The sequence below is a fragment of the Neofelis nebulosa genome, chromosome 9, assembly GCF_028018385.1.
Source record: "Neofelis nebulosa isolate mNeoNeb1 chromosome 9, mNeoNeb1.pri, whole genome shotgun sequence".
Classification (NCBI taxonomy): Eukaryota; Metazoa; Chordata; class Mammalia; order Carnivora; family Felidae; genus Neofelis; species Neofelis nebulosa.
Window position 1 is genome coordinate 120826783 of NC_080790.1, and position 19496 is coordinate 120846278.

A 19496-nucleotide genomic window follows, 5' to 3' on the forward strand; every position below is an offset into this window, starting at 1 on the left:
GGCTTCGTTGTGATCACGTCATTCATTTGTACTACAGAAAGGGCCATGTGTTAGTGTTTGTATTTCCTTCTGATTTCTCTTCACTTACATCTCGGTCAGTTTGTTTATTTTTTGGGTACTTGAAGAGCACGTGAAACATGACTGGCTCTAAGAGTCAGAGCTCCACAAAATCATCTACTCAGAACATTGTCACTCCCTCTTCCTCCCCTGCTGCCCTGTTTCTATTTCTCCCTTTTTCCTGCCCATCCTTTGTAGACCGGCATTCTCTCTAGTTCCTTCCCTTATTTCTTTTGAACGAGTGAGCAGGTACGTTTTTATGTAGTGGCATTTTTGTTCTTTTTTTCCTCCTGTAGAATATGTACTCCTGGTGAAACAATGTCGATGTTATAAAAATATATAACTGATAACCACTGCTATCCACTTTAGGCTTTAAAAATGTAAACGATAAAATATATAACAAATGAATACATAAAGCAAATAAATATGTAAATAAATCAGATAAATACACATAATCAAATTTTTTGTGTACTGATGTAATGGCGTACGTACACGGACAAAACCCAGTTATTTTTATTTAATCTGACTAAGATGTTTTGTATGGTTGATATTTACATTGAGTTGGCTCAGCGTGTACTTTAAAATTCTTTGTTCTGTGGATTCAGCAGCGTTCTGTGTGACCCACGGATAGCTGTTTATTCCTCCAGGCAGCACTGGCACCTGGAAATTAGTAAGACCAGAGCGTCAGAATGTTGACCACGTGCCTTGGTTCTTCTGATTATTAGCTCTGATGTGAACGCAGGCAAATTACCTAACATTTCCAAGCCTCCGGTCCCTCATTTGCGAAATAATTTCCAAAATGTCTGCTGGGATAAGAACCCTCTGTTACTAACTTTGTCAGCGATTTTTTTTTTTTTAATTTTTTTTTTTCAACTTTTTTTTAAATTTATTTTTGGGACAGAGAGAGACAGAGCATGAACGGGGGAGGGGCAGAGAGAGAGGGAGACGCAGAATCGGAAACAGGCTCCAGGCTCCGAGCCGTCAGCCCAGAGCCCGACGCGGGGCTCGAACCCACGGACCGCGAGATCGTGACCTGGCTGAAGTCGGACGCTTAACCGACTGCGCCACCCAGGCGCCCCTTGTCAGCGATTTTGACACAAGACGAGGTTACCTTGGGGGAAGTGGGTTCTGGAGGAGTGGTGTCGCGTGCAAACTTAGGTGTGCTTTTTTCTGCAGTACCTTGCAGAAGCTGGCTGGACGGCCGAAGGAAGAGTCGTGGGAGTGACCCAGCCCCGAAGAGTGGCAGCTGTCACAGTGAGTCTCTTCTCCATGTTGCAAAAACTCCATCTGCATCTTCTGTTTTCAGTGGCTTATCTTGTTTTCTTGTTTCCTGAGAGCTCCAAGTGAATACGAAGTGGCTCCTTAAGTATTTTAATTCTTCAGTTTAAAAAGAGCTGTGACCTGCTTATTTTTGCAAAGTTGGTGCTTGTATGAGCTTGACGAATTTTTAAAGTAGTAATAAAGTACAGAGGAAATCACGACAAACAAAAAATAATGAAAAAACGAAAATCTCATCGCCCAGTGAAAACCTTTTGAACATTTGTGAGCATCATTCCCAGCTCTGCTTTTATGTTCACATAAAGATGAATCGGTTGGATGGACGGGAGTAGTTCTGCAAACATGGGGTCCCGGCTGTGCATTTGCCTTTGTTGGATTTAACAAAAGGGGAAACTGGAGTGAAGCAGGAGTCGGTGCTGAACGCGGGAGAGATGGGTGTTCGCCACAGGAAAATGTACGAGAGCTTAAAAACTAAGAAAGAAGGTTCCAAAGAGCTTGACGATGTTACTTGTTTTTGAAACCACGTTCGGTAGTTTCCTGTGACAGACGAACAAATGCACACTTACTCTCTGTATATTTTCTCCCTCCGTTTGTTATAGATGCAGCGCTAGGATTTTTAATTTCAAGGGTTATAAATACATGTTCTTTTCCTGTAATCACCAATCACTCCCACAGCTGATGAACTTTAATTCTAGTTTAAATAGAGCCAGTGTTCATCGCCAGTTCTCTTCCATGGTTTTGCTAACCTCAAATGGTTCATTTTGCCTTATTTCTTCATTGGCTGAATTTTCTGTGCCTGAGAACGTTTGATTGTGGTCTTTGTTACGAAATTCTTGGTTCACACTCTCTTTCCCTAGGAACTGTGCAGACACTGTGCACTGCCCTTGGCCTGGAGGATCACTGTGTAGATGCCTGAGTTCCAGTGGGTTCTCTCCGCTGCCCTCCTGGCTCACTTTCCCTGCTTGTAAGCTTGTTTTTGTGCCAGGATACATCTCGATGCTGATTGTTCTGTCTCATTTTTTCTTAAATATGGAAGAACTTTCCGCCTTCAGGTTCAAATCTCAGGTTTTCTTCTGTTAGATGTTGGCAAACTTCTGTTCCATGTATGTTTTCTTTTGTGTAAGGGCATCAGTTCAGTGATATTAGATATCCTTCGTTTACTTTTAGTGTTTATCACCATCTCTGGAATCATCTGCTCTTTTGCGGTTTCTTTTGTAAGATTTCTCCAAGGCTGTCTGCAATGTTTGTGATTGTTTTTAGTCAAATGTATTCTGTTTGGGTTCCTTTATATCTCTACTTGGGTCTCATAATCACTTCTTTGAAGGTTTTTTTCATTTTGTTTTGTTTTGTTATTTGTTTTGCTTTAAAAGAGAAGTGAGGGGCGCCTGGGTAGCCCAGTTGTCTGACTCTTGATTTCAGCTCAGGTGATGATCTCATGGTTCACGAGTTTGAGCCCTGCATTGGGATTCTCTCTCTCCCCTCCCCTGCATGTGCACACACCCTGTCTCTCTCTCTCTCTCTCTCTTTCTCCCTCAAAATAAATGTCTAAAATGGGAGGAGATATTACAATACATTACAAATTTTAAAGGTGATAATATTACAAATTTTTTTTAAAAAATCCAGAAAAATAACACAGTGTTATTATTAACTGCCTGACACATTTCCATAAATCCTTTTGGCCGGCAGTTGTTGACTGCCTTGCCATGGATCGCCTCTTCACACGACAGTGATTTCCTATTCTTTTTTTTACAGAGGGAGTAGAGCAACATTTTCGTGTTTCCCTGGAACAGTCGATTCACATTTGCTTTTTATTATTGCCACTGAGGAAAAGTTTCTTTAATTTTGTAAGTGGTTGTTTGTAGCATTGTATACATTTGGGGAATTGTTCTCAAATCTGAGAAAAGCCTCTCAGGGGTCTGTCCTATGGAAGCTGTGAGATTTGGGGACCTCCACAGACTGACTTGTGACTTGCCCATTTAAGACCTTAATCCTGCTTGTTTCTTGGGAAAGTCCCTTTTTCGTGTGTGCTGGAACCTAGGATTGAACCATGGAAAAGACTTTTAAAATTTCTTTTTAATTGCTTTTTTGCTTGTGTTCCTGCCTTTCTTTCCTTCCTGGTCGGCTTCGCTGCGGCGGGCTGGCGTTAGTACTTTGATGATAAGTGCTCATCCTTGCAATGGGCCACCGACGGCTGCAGAATGTTGAGGCTCCGTTGGGCCTGATAACGCACGGCCTCCCCCCACATCTCTTCTCCTCCTTTGCTGGGCCAAGGTGGGGCTGCGGAGCTCGAGGCGCAGGCCGTAGTGATTGCAGAGGTCTGTCAAGGCTCATGACAAAATTCTTTGCGCTCTCTGACTTAGGATTCGATACTTGCTGCCTGACTGCATGCCTCTCCTTCAGTCCTCTCCCCCTTGTGATTGTTTGCTATCAAAATGGATTTCCACTGAGACATGTCCTGGGTCTTCTGGACCCGAACACGCTGCTGTTTCTTGTCTTCCTAAAATAAGGATTGTCCGTCCTGACCGTTAGGGCCGTGGCGCCACATTAAGAAAGCCCCGTAGTTGGCCATGGTTGACCTTGGAGCCTTTCTCAGGGCATCTGGCAGCTGTGCTTCCCAGTTTGTTGTCTGGCCTTGTGGCTCTTTCCTCCTTTCATCGGAGATACAGGTTGTGGCTGATAATATGTTTTCTTTCTTTTATTGTTTTAAATGAGCTCTTCAGAGGAATGCCTCTATTTTGTCATCTTTACCTGGACAAGAAACTAATCCTGTTGCCTTGAGTTACTTGTGCTCTGTACTGAGTTTTAATTATTGTGTCATCTTTTTTTTCCCTAAAGTCCATTTTCTAATTGTCTTCAAGGCAGAAATTATTGATAAACATTTTTTCTGAGCCTGTGTAAGTAAAAACAGAGATAACAGTTGGGAAACCACTAGACTTAGTAACCTTCTATGTCACTGAAAGATGACTCAGTTACTTAGGAATTAGAGCAGTTTTTCCTGTATGTAGTTCGGACTCCCAGCTCTTAATCACTCCGCGTTTTGCTCCAAATTTGTAGCTATGGGTAATTTCCACGAAGCCCCATGCCTTCTCTTGAAAGGGCAAAGAGTGTAGAAATCAACGGGGTAGTATTAATAGAGCTGTGAAGTTGGGAATGCTACATCTCAAAAAGTACTTTGTGTGCAGACTAAACTCTGAAAACCATCTCCGAGCCTGAGAACAGATCGCGCAAGCCTTTGCTCGATCTCCGTGAGAGGCAGTCCGCCTAATGAGGATATCCGTTGGACTGCTAGGGTCTGGGTTCGCCTTCAAGACCAGGCCCTGCCTTGACCTGTGATTCAGGACAAGCCCTAACCCTGTCTTACTTCAGTTTCTTCCTCTGGGAAAACAAGGGTACCTCGCCCACCTCGTGAGCCGTGCGCGTATTTAGCGAGATACAGTTTTTGGAAACTTGGAGCACAGCACGGGCCGGTGGTTAGTGCTCGGTGACTGGGTTCTCCTTTTTGTTTCCTTTTCCCTGTGTTTGTTTGCCTGTGTCAAAAATATAGTATTTACCCAGTCCGGTTGATGCAGTCATTGGGAGTGAAACTTAAATAGTAGAGGTAAAAACCTGTCAGAAAGCCTTTTCAATGTCCAGTGATGTGATCGTACATGAAAGACTAAAATAAAAAGTTTGAAAATAAAATATCTTGGATAGCAGATGCGCCCGAATCATGAAGTAATAAGGCTTGGCCCGAGGGCTGAGTGCAGGGAGGCTCCGGGCTCCTGCCCCTGGGGCCGCCGCAGCCCAGCGGCACTGGCAGGAAGCCCTGCCTGCAGACAGCTCCTGTGCCGGCCCACGTCCCCAACCCAGGACTCGGAGACTCCGTGGAGAGGTCGCCTCACCTGTGGGAGCGGGCGCCCGGCTGCCTGCCTCGCGTGGGGGGCGGTGTGCCAGGTCCCCGGGAAGCCTCTCTACTACCGTTTGCCTGTGGTTCTTTTCAGTTAGGTAGTTTATATGGTGAACATTAAACTCTTTATTTTCTTTTTATTGCTCTCCCACTTTGATATTTATCTATTATTTCAAATATTCTCCATTAATAAGTTGACAGCCTTTGCCTTCGAGGGGTGGTGGGAGTTCTTGCCGTTGGGTTTTGTCTTCTCTTTCCTGTGTTCACCTCTCATTTGTCATATGTTGGTAAGTGAAGAAGAAATCTATAGATTGTGGTCTTTCTAATATATTGTTATGTGTCTTGTTTTCTACTCTTACTTTATTAAGGTAACTTGGATCCTTCATTAACCTTCTCACCTGCTTATCCACCCTGTTCCTTTTTGTCATCTTTTAACCTACGTTCTTTTTTGTTTCCCCTTTTACTGCTTTTTTGGTAGCTGGGGCACTGTTGCAAATTGTTTTAGGTTATCTGCCTCTGGAAACGTCATTGCTTTGCCTCCAAAGGGAAAATGAACTTGGCCCAGTGTTGAATGGGATCATTCCTGTTCTCCTGCCTTCATGGTCCAGTGGAAGGTACTTTATTTCGAGGCGTGAAGATGTGAAAATTTGTCCTTAGTCCGTGTGCTAAAGAAAGCTTTACTGGGGTGTAATCTTGTCACTTCTTCAACTTTTTGCTTCGGCCGCCAGGAAATGCCGAGCCGAATATGTGGCTCAACTGAAATCATTTTGGCACATCCATGTTTTAAGATTCTCTCATTGGCTTTGATCTTTTGAATTTTATCTGCCATTTCTTTGGTCCGTAACATCTTTATGTGATTCCATTGTGCGGCTTATTGTTACACGGTAGTTAATTATAAGCTGCCTCAAGTCGGGTGTAGAATAAATCACATGCTTGCTCTCTAATGACCTGCCCCTTTTCTTCTCATTCTCCATGGTGTTCACATACTATTCAAAAAATAAGGGACCTTTAGATTTTCCACAGGATGTGCTCTGTGCAGTAATTTCTGCGTCTCTGTTTTCAGCATGATCTTTCTTCCCAAAGGTTGCAGGGAGAGTAGCTGAGGAAAGGGGCGCGCTGCTGGGCCACGAGGTGGGCTACTGCATCCGCTTTGATGACTGCACCGACCCACTGGCCACGAGAATTAAGGTGAAGTGCTCACACTGCTTTTCGTGCTGTGAACCAAGAAGATTATTGGGGGGAAATTACGAACGTGCAGCCTCACTGCTGACGGGGACCTTGATGCCATGGCAGAAAGTGTATGAAATCACCCTGCCCTCAGGGAGATGAGTCCGTGGGAGGTATGGCGCTCTCCCAGAGAGTCCTTGAATCATAGCCCAGAAGGGACCTTGGAAGGAAGGTTAAGCCCTTGGTTCGACAGATGAAGAGGTTGAGGGCCCAGGAGGTTGAATGGCTTGTCTGAGGTCTATGCCCGTTGGTGATGGAACCAGGACTCGAGGCTGTCCTTTCTTCCGTGTGTTTTATTGTTTTTCCACCAATTCACACAGCTGTCAAAACAAAGAAACTTGCCTGCGAAAGACTTAACAACAGGGACAAGGCAGTATCAGTTGATAAGCATGGAATTCCCAAAGTTAGAACTTTGCCATTTTTACAGGATGACAGATTTTACTTGTGTGTTCTTTGACTAGTTGCTACTGTTGAAACGATCAGTATCCGTGGTAATCAGTCACCATCAGTATACAGTCACCGGGGCGTCTGCTCCTCAGGGCAGTGCTGGAGTCGTTCTCATCAGACATTACTGCAGAACAATGAAAATGCCCTGATGAAATGGAAATTGGTTCTGAGAATCTCCATGACCTCTCAATTTGCAGCAGAGGAAAGTTGAAAAGAATCAGAGGAACCAAACAAGGTGGTGATTTATAAAAATAGGGATCTTATTTTCTACATTTCTGTATTTTGTTACCTTTGAGATTTTGCTAGGTCAAGGGAACATTCTTCTGTACCATCAAATATATTGAAAGTAGGTAATTTAGCAAATTGTTAAAACGGTCGTTTCTGAGTCTTTCACGAGAAGCTTCCGTATTCCATTTGGCCATCATTTTTTTTTTTTTTAATTTTTTTTTTTCAACGTTTTTTATTTATTTTTGGGACAGAGAGAGACAGAGCATGAACGGGGGAGGGGCAGAGAGAGAGGGAGACACAGAATCGGAAACAGGCTCCAGGCTCCGAGCCATCAGCCCAGAGCCTGACGCGGGGCTCGAACTCACGGACCGCGAGATCGTGACCTGGCTGAAGTCGGACGCTTAACCGACTGCGCCACCCAGGCGCCCCTGGCCATCATTTTTAAGGTGCTCTGCTCCTACCTGGTGCCTGTCGTCGGTGGTGGGTCCTCCTCCTCACTGCTCTGCGTATTTGTGGCAGCTGGTACCAGGCTCAGGATGGAAGCGCATCCTGTTCTTAAACACGAAACAAAAAGTAGAAACACTAAGCTGCAGCATGCGAGGGAGATGGTTAGCCTGGTTAAAGTACTGAGTTATTTTAGACGACATTAATAACGTAGTTACTACTGCATGTTTTTGAAGCATTTTATAAACATTCATTAATCCTAAATAATAATAGCTGATATTCTTGAACACCGTGTGCCAGGTCCCGTGCTGAACACTTTACGTGTACTGTCTCTCTTAATTATACCACAGTAACCCTCCGAGGTACATGCCTTTATCATCCCCGTTTTACAAATGAGGAGTCAGGCTCAGAGAGGGTAGGTAACTTGCCCAAGGTTCACACAGCTCGTGAGAGGCGGGAAGAGGATCCGGGCTCCCAGCCCACGGACACCACAGCCTTTCTTAACCACCGCCCTATCCAGCCTCCCTAAGATGATAGCAGACGAAGCCCAAGTTAGCAACCTCAGAGCTGCAAGTCTGAGTTGGAACATTTTTTAAAAAAATTTTTTAATGTTTATTTATTTTTGAGAGAGGGAGAGACAGAGTGCAAGCTGGGGAGGGACAGAGAGAGGGAGACACAGAATCCGAAGCAGGCTCCGGGCTCCGAGCTGTCCGCACAGAGCCCGACGCGGGGCTCAAACTCAGGAACCGTGAGATCATGACCCGAGCCGAAGTCGGACGCTCAACCGACTGAGCCACCCAGGGGCCCCTGGAACATCTTAAGAACGATGGCCTCAGATTCATGGCCTTTCTTTGCGCAGACAGGGTTTGTCTTCACGGCCATTCATCCACAGTACCAGGAGTGCAGGCCCGGAGGAAGCAGGGTTGAGCCGATGTCAGATAGTAAATGCGGGTGGGATTCTGCTGGAAGATTTGCAGGCCCCAGCCGCGGACCCCGTGATTGAAGTCTTGTTTGCGAACAGTTCCATGGCTTGATAACAGAAATGTCGGGGCATTTCCTCAGTCCTCTGTGGGAATTACCTTGTACGCATACTGGCAAAGAGGCTGTATGCATTTGGTTACACTTGAGCTTTGAAAAAAAATCATGAACGTACAGCGTAAATGAATTATTTCTAAAACTTTGTGTCTCTGTTTTTTAGTTTCTGACTGATGGAATGTTGGTCAGGGAAATGATGGTTGATCCGTTGTTAACAAAATATAGGTAAATGTGTTTTTCCTATGATAACTTCCCTGAAGTTTGAAAGGCACACAAGTAGATTGAGAAGCAGTTGTGTCAGTAGCTGGGATTTGCAACTGCCTTCAGTTGGCCCAAAGCTTTCCCTCCTTACCTGGGCTGTTTTGACCTTTGACGCTTTCTCAGAGTTTACTGACAGTAAAAAATGGGCACTTTAAAAGTCCTGTCATTATTTGAATAATCTGTTGACTCGTCATACTTATCTTGGCCTCTGTTATATCCCCGGCTTGATGGTGACTGTGGATGCCAGCACAGAAATGGGCGATGTTTGTTGGATATTATATGCAGAGTCCAAATAATTACTTACACTCTGCGTGTCTTTGTCCATTACTCATTAACATACCAACGTTGTCCTACACAGGCTCTGGGGTATGTTGGGGAAGGATGTCGCATTTGACACCCGTGTATACATGTGACCCATCTGTGCTTGCATGTCTCTGTGCTGTTATCTGCAGCCTAACAGTCTTCGGGTAGTGGGGCCTTACTCTTAATTCTATGTGCTTTGTGGGGTTATGTGTTATATTGTGATTTAAAAGTCAGGTATTAGGTCCTATGAGAATCCAATGTGGGTTATAAAACTCTTTAAAGATAGCAAAAAATATGCACCGTTCTTCACCAAGATATGTCAGTGTCACCATTCTTGTTAGCTGAATAGTCGTCTCCTTGACAAAGACGAGTTACTTAGCTCTCCTTTCGATACAAGGTGATTGCATGGGGACTAGATACCCAGAAGTCCCTTTGATGGTCTGGGTGGGATCATGCAGGTGGTTTGTTTGATGCTCACTGAGGTCTTCCTTTTGATCCTTAGTGCCATCATGCTGGATGAAGCCCACGAGAGGACCTTGTACACAGACATTGCCATTGGCTTGCTGAAAAAGGTGTGATTTCGCCGCCAGACTTTTGTTTTTCTGTTTCTGTTTTGTTTTATTGCTTGGTTAGGAAAGTAATTGTAGCAATTTGGGAAATCCAGTAAAATATGAAGGAAAGACATTCAAATGATCCATACTTCTGCTCACTCAGAGAAAATTACTGGTAGAATGTTGATACGGTTCTTTCTATTCTTGTGTGTATCTGTGTGTACCTGAATCTGTGTTGGCATAAGAGGCATTGGATTGTATGTGCTAACTTGTATCTCGCACATCTCTCTTAATATTACATCAAGATCACTTCTCTGTGTCATTAAATAGTCCCCGAAGACATTATTTTTAATAACGGCTATATAATCACATGTCTCTCTCTTGCCTTACTGTTAGGCATTTGAATGGCTTCCAGATTTGAAGTATTTTCTTTTTTTTTAATTTTTTTTTTTTTAACGTTTATTTATTTTGGGGACAGAGAGAGACAGAGCACGAACGGGGGAGGGGCAGAGAGAGAGGGAGACACAGAATCAGAAGCAGGCTCCAGGCTCCGAGCCATCAGCGCAGAGCCCGACGCGGGGCTCGAACTCACGGACCGCGAGATCGTGACCTGAGCCGAAGTCGGACGCTTAACCGACTGAGCCACCCAGGCGCCCCTGAAGTATTTTCAATAATACTTCAGTGAGCACCTTTGTAATGAAATCTGTTGCATTTGTTTCTTTTCTTTTTTTAACTTTTTGCTGTAGAAGGTTTCAGGTATACCACGGAGTAAAGAGAGGGGCTTAATGACCCCTCTGTGGCCATCGTCCGGATTCCCCTATTACAACTCATTGCCAGTCTTGTCTCAGTTTTACCTCGCCTCCCTTCCCCGTACTTTCCGATTGTTTTCTTTGGACGCAGTCCTAATCGCAGGAGTCTAGAGAGAGGTAGGTGGTAGAACAGGGTGATTAAAAGCATGGACTCCGGGTCAGACCGCCTGGGTTCAAATTCTGACTCTGCTGGGTTTACGTATCTCTCAAATGGGGATAGTAGACGTCTACATCTGTGCTAGTACACTTTCCCATATGGCCACTAGCCACCCGTGGCTAGTCGGATTTCAATTAGTGGAAATAGAATTAAAAATTTAAACGCGGTTCCTCTGTCACATCGACTAAATTTCAAGAGCTCTATAAGCATGCGTGGCCAGGGGCTACTGCACTGGACGGAACCTCTCTGTCACTGGAGAGAGCTCTCTGGGACAGAGCTGCTCTGTATCATAATTTATTGTGAGGCTCAAGTAAGATCGTGTACAATTTGTAGGACGGTACCCGGCACAGAGTCACAAATAGACTGTGAGGTCCCACCTTTGTGCAAATTAGAAAAAGATGCCCACACTAAGAGTCTGTCCACAGTTAGGTGAGGGGAGGGTGGTCTGGACTTCAGATGCCCCTACCCGCCTCAGTCAGGCATCTTTGTGCAGCACATAGGCCACACGGCTGTACGCAGGGACCCTGGAATAGCGCGTGACTTAGTTTGCGTTAGTTCTGTTAGTTGCCATTGTTCCTGTTATTTTTGTTATTTTATTCTTCGGCCAGAGATTTATACTTCTGATACTTATGAGGGATTATCCCACCTGCTTGTATCCTCTTGGGAACAGTATAACAAGAGGCTCATGTCACTGCATCTTTGCCATTCCTGAGTAATTAGCCTTAAATAGATTTTTGCCAGTGTGGTAGATGAAAGAAATGTCATTGTTACTGTATAGTTTTGCTACAGTTTATATGATCGTTGCTTCTCTGCCTGTTGACCTTTTCTTTCTCTGAATACCTTAAGATCTTTCGTCCATATTTCTGTCTTGGTGTTAATGTTTATTGTTTGTTTGCTTTTAATGAATTTTTTTATGCTTTAACTGTGTATACTGTCTGGCTATCCAGAGACCCAAGTATCAGGAAAAAATGGTTTTACCTTTGGTAAATTCAAATTCAGTTCTTAAAGCTCCTTTATGCTTTCTATAGACATTTTTTTTAGCTTTTTATTTTGGAAAATTTTACTACTTACACAGTTAGCATAGTATATTGAGCCACCTTTTTACCTGTCACTCTAATACCAACTTATAACTGTAAGCTCTCCCCAGGTCCCCCAAAAATAGACGCACTGAATTATTCTGAAGTAAATTTCAGGGACTAGATATTGCACTGTATCATTGTTTCTTAATGCCTTCTTTTTTAGATTCAGAGAAAGCGAGGGGATCTTCGATTGATTGTGGCTTCAGCCACTCTGGATGCAGAGGTACAAGCATTTCCCCCACCCCCCGCTGTCCCCTGTAAGCACTGGGATTGTTGGACGTGTCCACGGGAAGTTACCTGTAACGAGAGCTGATCTCTGGCGGAATGGCCTACCTTCCCTGTGGGGCCATCCGATGTCCTAGATTCCGTTTGATCAGAGGATACTCCTTTTTAGCTTGTGGGTGGAAATTAGCCTGTAATCAAGTGAGTTCATAATTACCTACTTGTCTTGTTTCTCTACATACTGTGTTTCTCCCCACGCAGGCAGTTTCTTTGTTACTTTTCTCGGTATGAGGTTATATTTCTTGGATTTATTTATGACTGTGGCATTTATGTTTAGATTTTTTTTGCATGTGCAGTTGAAGTTTTCCCTGTATGTATAATAATTTCCATGTTACTACTTTGATAGCTCAGCTTACGTTATTTTTCTCTCTTACCAAGTAATGTTTTAGTTCTAACAGCAGTTCAACTTAGATAATTTTGATCACTTCCTGTATGTAAATATATAAATAAATATAAGTATAAATATATACTAATAAAGTAAGTATAAACATATACTAACATACTGTGCTAAGCACAGTGCTGGCTACGGGTGATCGATACCCTCCCTGAACTTCTTGGGAAGCTGACACATAAATAGATGTTTACAGATCAGTATGTCAAGGTGCTGAGACGGCTAAAGCGAGGGCTGCTTAAGTCTAGCTGGCTGGAGGACGTCCAGAAGCTTTCACAGAAGTCAGACATCCCATTTGGGTTCAAAAGATGCGCAGAAGTCTGCCAGAATGGCAGGGGTGGGGAAGGGCATTCTAAGCAAGCATAGAACCACGGGGGCATGATGCCATGTGTCCAAGGGGCTGTGAGGCAAGTGGAGGTGGGAGTCTTCCCTTGCCTCCAGGGCCTGTGGGGTACGATCTGCCCCCAGTCCCCTCTCTTGTCACCTCTTTGACTTCCTCTCCGTCCACAGTCTCTCCTATGCACCTCACACCCGGCCTCATCTTGCTGTTCCTCAGAAAAACCCAAGTATGCTTTTACTCTGGCGGGACCCTCTCTCTAGACCGTGCTCCCACACGTTCTCGTGACTCCCTCACTTCATCCCGGGTTTGACCGTGTATTAGTCTCTCTGAGAGGCCTTTTCTCACTCCCCTGACTGAAACCGCGCCTTGCTGCTCTCCATTATCGTACTCTGCTCGGTTCTTCCGTTTAGCATTTGTTAGTACCCAGCATTGTATGCATAGCCAAGTGTTTGTTTATTGTGTGTCTCCTGTCAGTAAAATAAAAGTTCCGCGAAGATTGGGACTTGGAATGTCTTAGTATTTTATCCCTTTCACCTGAAACAGTGTCTGGCACAGAGTAGATGCTTATAGGTTTAGGGAATTTTGACAGAATGGGAAGCCCTGGGAATTAAAATGGAGAGGTTGGGAGGGGTCAGATGATGGAAGGTCGTATAGGCCAAGCAGAGGAGGAAGGATCCACCCCATACCTGATTGGGAGCCCTGGGATAGTGTGAGGAGGGGCAGTGCCTTGATCAACTTTAAGTTCTAGAAAGATCACCCTGGGTGCCCTGTAGAAGAGGCAGGAGTAGATGTGGAGACAGATACCAGTCAGCAGGCCAGTTCTTTCATCCAGCTGAGATGTGAAAAGGGCCTGGCCCCTGGCTCCTGGCCTCCCTGTGGCTTCAGGGATTCAGAGAAACTTGGAGAGAGAAAAAACTCAGTGTGTCTAAGAGGGGTGTCTGCGTGTGTAGCCTGGCTGATTTCTCGGACCTTCTCAAGGCCGTCTCTTGTCTTAGGTTGGCTCTTGATAACTTTTGGGTCAAAGCTCTTTGTTGCCCTCTTGAATTACTTCTCACCCCATAGCGTATGGCACCTGCCGGCACACCGGTTAGAGGGCTCTGCCCCACCTCACCTCCCGTCATTGCCTCCGTGCCCACGTTGCACAGAGCATCTGCTTCTGTTTGACCTCTTACCTTCGTCTCCCCTTCTCTTTTAAAAGTGATTGCCAACAGTTTTTATTGTGTTTGAAAATGATGACGTCCCAGTGTTTTCTTAGAATCGTTGTGGAAATTTCTTGCTTCCAGTATCCTTTCCTTGTCTTTTGTGTGGCCCAGAGACTTAAAAAAAAACGGCTTCTTTCCATTCTGCCTATAGTAGTTGATATAGGTGGTGGACTTTCTGGAAGTAGGTTTTTTAAGTGGGGGAGTGGAGTGTAGGAAGCTTGGCGCGGCCTGGGGATGCTTTATGATGCAAGTCATGCTGGGTCTTCGCTCCTTCACCCACCCTTGCTCAACTTCTCCTCTGCGACGGGGAGGAGCCTGTGTGTGTGTGAGCAGGGATCTCGTGGGCAGGAGTCAGTCCTATGTGACTGAGGGCGTCGGAGGGTGGGAGTGGGTGCGCGTGGGGCGTGGGGTGGGAGTCCCTACGTGAGAGGAAGAGGGTGAGAGAAATCAGTGTACTGGAGTGAGGGAGTGGGGAGAGTGAGGGTCGAGGTGGCAGGATGTGGCTACAGCAGCGTTTGCCCTGGAGGCCCAGGCGTGCCAGACCCTCTCCCCTGGCTTCTCAGCTCCTGGCTCTGTGGGCAACGGACTAATTCCAGGCCCCACTGTCTGGAGGGGTAGGTGCCATCTGCTCTGGTTTCAGGGCCTGGGGACACCTAGCCTGGCAGCGAAGACACCGGTGACCGCGGCCTGGGGGGGGGGCAGAGACAGGCGGAGTACGATTGGGCCCATCGGATCGTGGCCTTGATTGGGTTAGCTGCTTTGTTAATGGAAGCTTAATTGTGCGAGCAATTCTAGAACATGACCAGGTATAATTAGGAAGTATTAATTGACCATTGTATCACAGGCTATTGTTTTTCTTTTATGTGCTTCCATCCACATGGCAGGAAATCTGGTTGCTGACAATGCCGAGGTTTTTTGTCACTGGTCCAGCTGCTTGCAGAAGACTGATTTGTCTTTCCAGATTCCTAGAGAAGGAACCGAGGGTCAGCTGGGGTCAGGTACCCCCTCGGGACCAATCTGCATTGACCAAGGGCTGTGGGCGTGTGGTGTTAGACACGGCCGCTGGGAGCCCACTTCTGTGGGTCAGGTCTGGGCAGCTGTCGGGGAGGGGAATGTGATGAGCTGGGAAAACAGCCCAGCAGATGTCCTCATCATTTACACTCTGTTCCAGAGACCGTCCTCTTTTTTGTCATTTGATGTTCCGGGCCGTGTGTCTGTGTTGGTCCGAGCCCACCTCTTTGAGACCTGACTCACACACTCCTTTTCCTGGTGCGTTGAACTCCTTCCTCACCTCGCTCTCGCCGCTCCTTCATTCGGCCTCAGGCTGTATTTATTTGGTCTCTAGCATGTAACTCTTATGTAGTATGTGTTTTATGTTTCCAGATGAAGATGAAAGGTAATTATCCTGAGGCTAAAAATCTTGTGCCTCCTCAGTAACGCTGAGTCTCATTTCCTGAAAGAGCAAGTCCTTGTCCGTTCTCTTCGGCACCACATGTTCCGAATGAGGTGTAGCCATCCTCCTTGTTCTGCTTGGCTTTTCGGTAACATTCGGTTCTCTTCACCAGGTCCCCCCCCCCTTTTTTTTTTCTAATGTTTATTGATTTATTTTGAGAGAGAGCACGAGCAGGGGAGGGGCCGAGAGAGTGGGAGAGGGAGAATCCCAAACAGGCACCTCACTGTCCGCGTAGAGCCATCAGCTCAGAGCCCGACGCGGGGCTTGAACTCCCAAACCGTGAGACCTTGACCCGAGCCGAAGTCAGGAGTCAGCCGCTTGACCCACTGAGCCACCCAGGCGCCCCCACCAAGCCCTTCTTAAAATCTTCCTTCTCAGTCTGCTACTTCTGGATCCCCGCCGTCTCCCCTCTCTCCTGCCTCCCTGCGGCTTCCCCTCAGACTCCTTTGCTGGCTGCCGTTCCTCCTCAGGGCTGCCCGCCTCCGCGGCCTCTGGTTCAGCCGACACTTCGGGCTTGTGGCCGTCTCGACCGCGTTCCTGTGCTCCCGCTGAGTTGTTCGCAGCTGGCTGGTCACCGGCCACCTGAACTCACAGCCCCGTGACTGTTGCCTTCTCTGTGGTACTCTCTCATCGTAGTTGTTCGGTCTCAAGACTTGCATTGCTTCAGGGAGTGTTATCCCCGACCAAGAAGTAATTCCGTCCTCTCCACTCCCCGGCTGCCGGGCCCCGTCAGTCTTACCTCTGGCATATGCTTCGCTTTCACCCGGCCCCTGCCCAGCGTACGCCTCATTCTCTTCTCTGAGCTCTTCTTTTTTTTTAAATTTTTTTTTTTTTCAACGTTTTTTTTTTTTTTTAATTTATTTTTGGGACAGAGAGAGACAGAGCATGAACGGGGAAGGGGCAGAGAGAGAGGGAGACACACAGAATTGGAAACAGGCTCCAGGCTCCGAGCCATCAGCCCAGAGCCTGACGCGGGGCTCGAACTCACAGACCGCGAGATCGTGACCTGGCTGAAGTCGGACACTTAACCGACTGCGCCACCCAGGCGCCCCTTCTCTGAGCTCTTCTGATAGCTTCCTGAGTTAGTCGGCCGGCCTCCAACCTCTTCCTGCCCCTGCCCGCCTTCACAACGGCCACCGGAGCCAGGCATCCAGAAGGCAGGTCTGACGACGTCACGCCTGTCCTCACTGCTCTCGCCTTGTGCGTCAGGTGAAGTGCCCGTGCGGCATGACGTTTGGCCCTTTCAGAGCGGTAACACGATCGCTCACTGATGATACATACTTTAGGCCAGACCTGTGGACCGTAGTCACGTACACGTACAAGTCACGACTACAGTCACGTACGCTTTATGTGGCCTGTGTGGCGGCCTTGCAGGGGAGATAGCAGTTTGTCTCTTTTGTAGACAAGAGGACTAGTTCCGAACAGGGCTGGCCTGCCCTAGACCTTGGGCCCTCTCCTCTGTCGGGGGCCCCTTTATGCCTTAGTCTGCACTCTGCTCTCATCCTGGGGGCGTGGGGGGGGGCGGTGTCTGATCTCCTTCGCAGCCAGTGATCATCTTCCTCATCCGTTCAGGCTCAGCCAGGGGTGCTGCTGCCTCTCTGAAGCCTTCCCTGAAAGCCACTCAGCGGTGACCTTTCGTTCTCTCTCAGTCACTGGCAGCTTTGTTCTGGTCACGTAGTCACTCTGCCTCGCTTTGTGTTGTGACTGGTTCTCTGCGCGCCCGTCCCCTGGAGTATTCAGTCTTTCTAGTGTGGGGGAGCCGTCCCTGCTCGGTTGTTTGGGCGTCACTTGCAGCCTGCCTGTGCTACATGCACATCATCGGACACAGGAGGGCTGAAGTCCCTTGAAGGGAATTTATCCAAAAGGGAAGCGAAGAATGGTGCCCTGTGGTTCTTCATAGCAAAACATGGTCCTTTGCTGGCATGAGGCACTTGTATGTCTGTGCCGACTCTTCTCAGACACAACTTTGAGGTCAGCGTATAGCATCCCATTTTCTGTAGTTCAATCCGGTCGACTGTAGAAGAAGTATTCCTCCACGTGCATTCACTCGGTACTCGATGCCGTCCTCCGTGCGCCCCCGGCTCCCGGGCACCAGGAGCGGGCCGCGGCATGGTTGGCAAAGATAGGCGGGGAAGTAAAGGAGGCAGGACTTGTGATCACGTAGGCAGACCTCCCAGGGTAATAGAAAGGGATGCCCAGCCAGGCCTCGGGGGGACTGGGATATCACCGGCGGGAATCAGATGACACACTCCACCCAGCAGGGTTTCCGTGTTCCTCTGCCGTCGGCACAGCCACTTCCTGTCTGGCATCCGCTCCCCTGCCAGCTTCTCTGTGTATCTTGGGTCATGTTCTCCGAGAGGGGATCTTCAGTGGTGCCTCCCTGCTGCATCTTTGGCCAGAGTTCTCGGGCCAGGCCTCCCTATAGACTGCCAGTCTGGTGGTCAAGTGCCCCCAAGGAGGACATAGCCGCCTTTCCCGGAGAAACTGCCAGGAGCTACTTCTGTCCGCTGGGTGCTGTGGGAGGGCTCAGGTGTGTAGCGCGTGACCTCCCCCATACGCAGTGTTGTGCCCGCTCCCACAGGGCATGGAAAGACGGAGGAGACACCGTCCCTGCTTAAAGTCTGAGAAGGTTATCGTAAATAGGTATCCGTAACCATGGTGCCAGGACCATACCTGGTGTTCATGGAAGTGTAAGTTTCCTCTATTAATTGATAACCTGTGTGATCACATATGTGCTTTCCAGATCGGCCCGACTTAATCTGTGTTTAATTTGCATCACACCTTTTGACCCAGTTTTCTGTTAAATAAAATGCAGAGGATGAAAATAAGATAAGTAATATCACAGCTACATGTTGACCCAGATCCATTAGTGAATAGTTTTGAAATCTTCATTATTTTTTATCAAACCTTAGTAGAGTCAGTCCGTCATTGAAATGTCATTCCTCAAAATTGCAGTAATAAAAACACAATTTTTAGTAGTTATTTTATAACCCACAGGCCATGTAATATATATCCAGTCTCTTCTACCCAGCTCCTGCTCTTCCAGTTTTGTATTATTTTCTTTCTTTCTGTGAGTTACTGTGAATCATTTTTTTTTTTTTAGAGAAATTAAGTTTTGTTTTGCTTTGTTTTGTTTTGTTTTGTTTTGTTGTTTTAATAGAAATTCCGGGATTTCTTTAATCAAAATGAGACCAGTGACCCAACGAGGGATACGTGCGTGATCCTTACAGTAGAAGGGCGAACATTTCCAGTGGACATCTTTTATCTACAAAGGTTTGATGACCCTTGCCTTTTTAATGATGGTCGTCAGCAGACCTGGCCTGTGTCGTGGAACGAGACGCAATTGCATCCGCTCCCAGCCCCAAGGGCAGTATGCCAGGCTGGGGAGAGGGGCATGTTTCGTGTCTCCTGTCACTGGCAGGATGTTCTGGAGCCCTGTCGGTGTCGCTGCTCAATGCGTTTGAACTCTTGACACTGGTGGGCAGATTCCTGGGCGTCTGTGGTCACGGTCTCAGTGGGAAAGAGCCAAGGGGTAACGAGATTACAGGGAGGAGGCCTGGTGGTCTTCAGAACGGGGGTTTCCCAGGCTGCCTGCCTGCGAGAGCAGCAGTAATGATTTGAGTCATTTGTTTCTTCTCTCTCTTCATCTTTGCAAGAAGGCCTGGTTGACATGGTTGGGAGGAGCCCCCTTGGATAGGAAGGGTGCATCGTAATTCCTACACCTAGTCACCGCACAGACGAACACCGGGAGCCTGGCGCAGTGGTTGATAAGGCCAGAGCTGGGAGTCTGACTTCTGAGTTGTTCTCGCTGGACAGCGCATCCATTAGCTTCGAGTACCCCACTCAGACTTGCTGCCAGTGATCAGGAGGGAAGATAGAAAGAGTGTGGAATTTAGCACTGGAACCATAGCCCTCAGTTTTCACTGACCAGCCATCTGTGCATGCTAAAGATAGCACATTTATTTGCATGAGTTTTTATTTCTTTGCAGGTAAAGCTAAGAATCATGGTATGCATGTAATTATGGGTTACTTTTTTTTTTAATGTTTATTTTGAGAGAGTGAGAGC

At 46.8% G+C, this 19496-nt stretch overlaps 1 protein-coding gene across 6 annotated transcripts in view; it reads left to right on the top strand.

Annotated features, from left to right (window-relative positions):
- The window catches only part of DHX35 (DEAH-box helicase 35), a 67527-nt gene that overhangs the window by 15941 nt on the left and 32090 nt on the right, over positions 1 to 19496 (top strand). For 2 of the 6 annotated variants that reach the window (XM_058685595.1, XM_058685596.1), the window contains exons 4-9: positions 1234 to 1311; positions 6305 to 6409; positions 8766 to 8827; positions 9669 to 9738; positions 11926 to 11985; positions 18591 to 18703. In XM_058685595.1, the coding sequence (XP_058541578.1) occupies positions 1234 to 1311; positions 6305 to 6409; positions 8766 to 8827; positions 9669 to 9738; positions 11926 to 11985; positions 18591 to 18703 (488 nt within the window). Of the gene's footprint in view, positions 1 to 1233; positions 1312 to 3076; positions 3180 to 6304; positions 6410 to 8765; positions 8828 to 9668; positions 9739 to 11925; positions 11986 to 18590; positions 18704 to 19496 lie in introns of those variants that run through there. The other 4 variants (XM_058685599.1, XM_058685600.1, XM_058685597.1 and 1 more) reach the window with 4 other exon arrangements.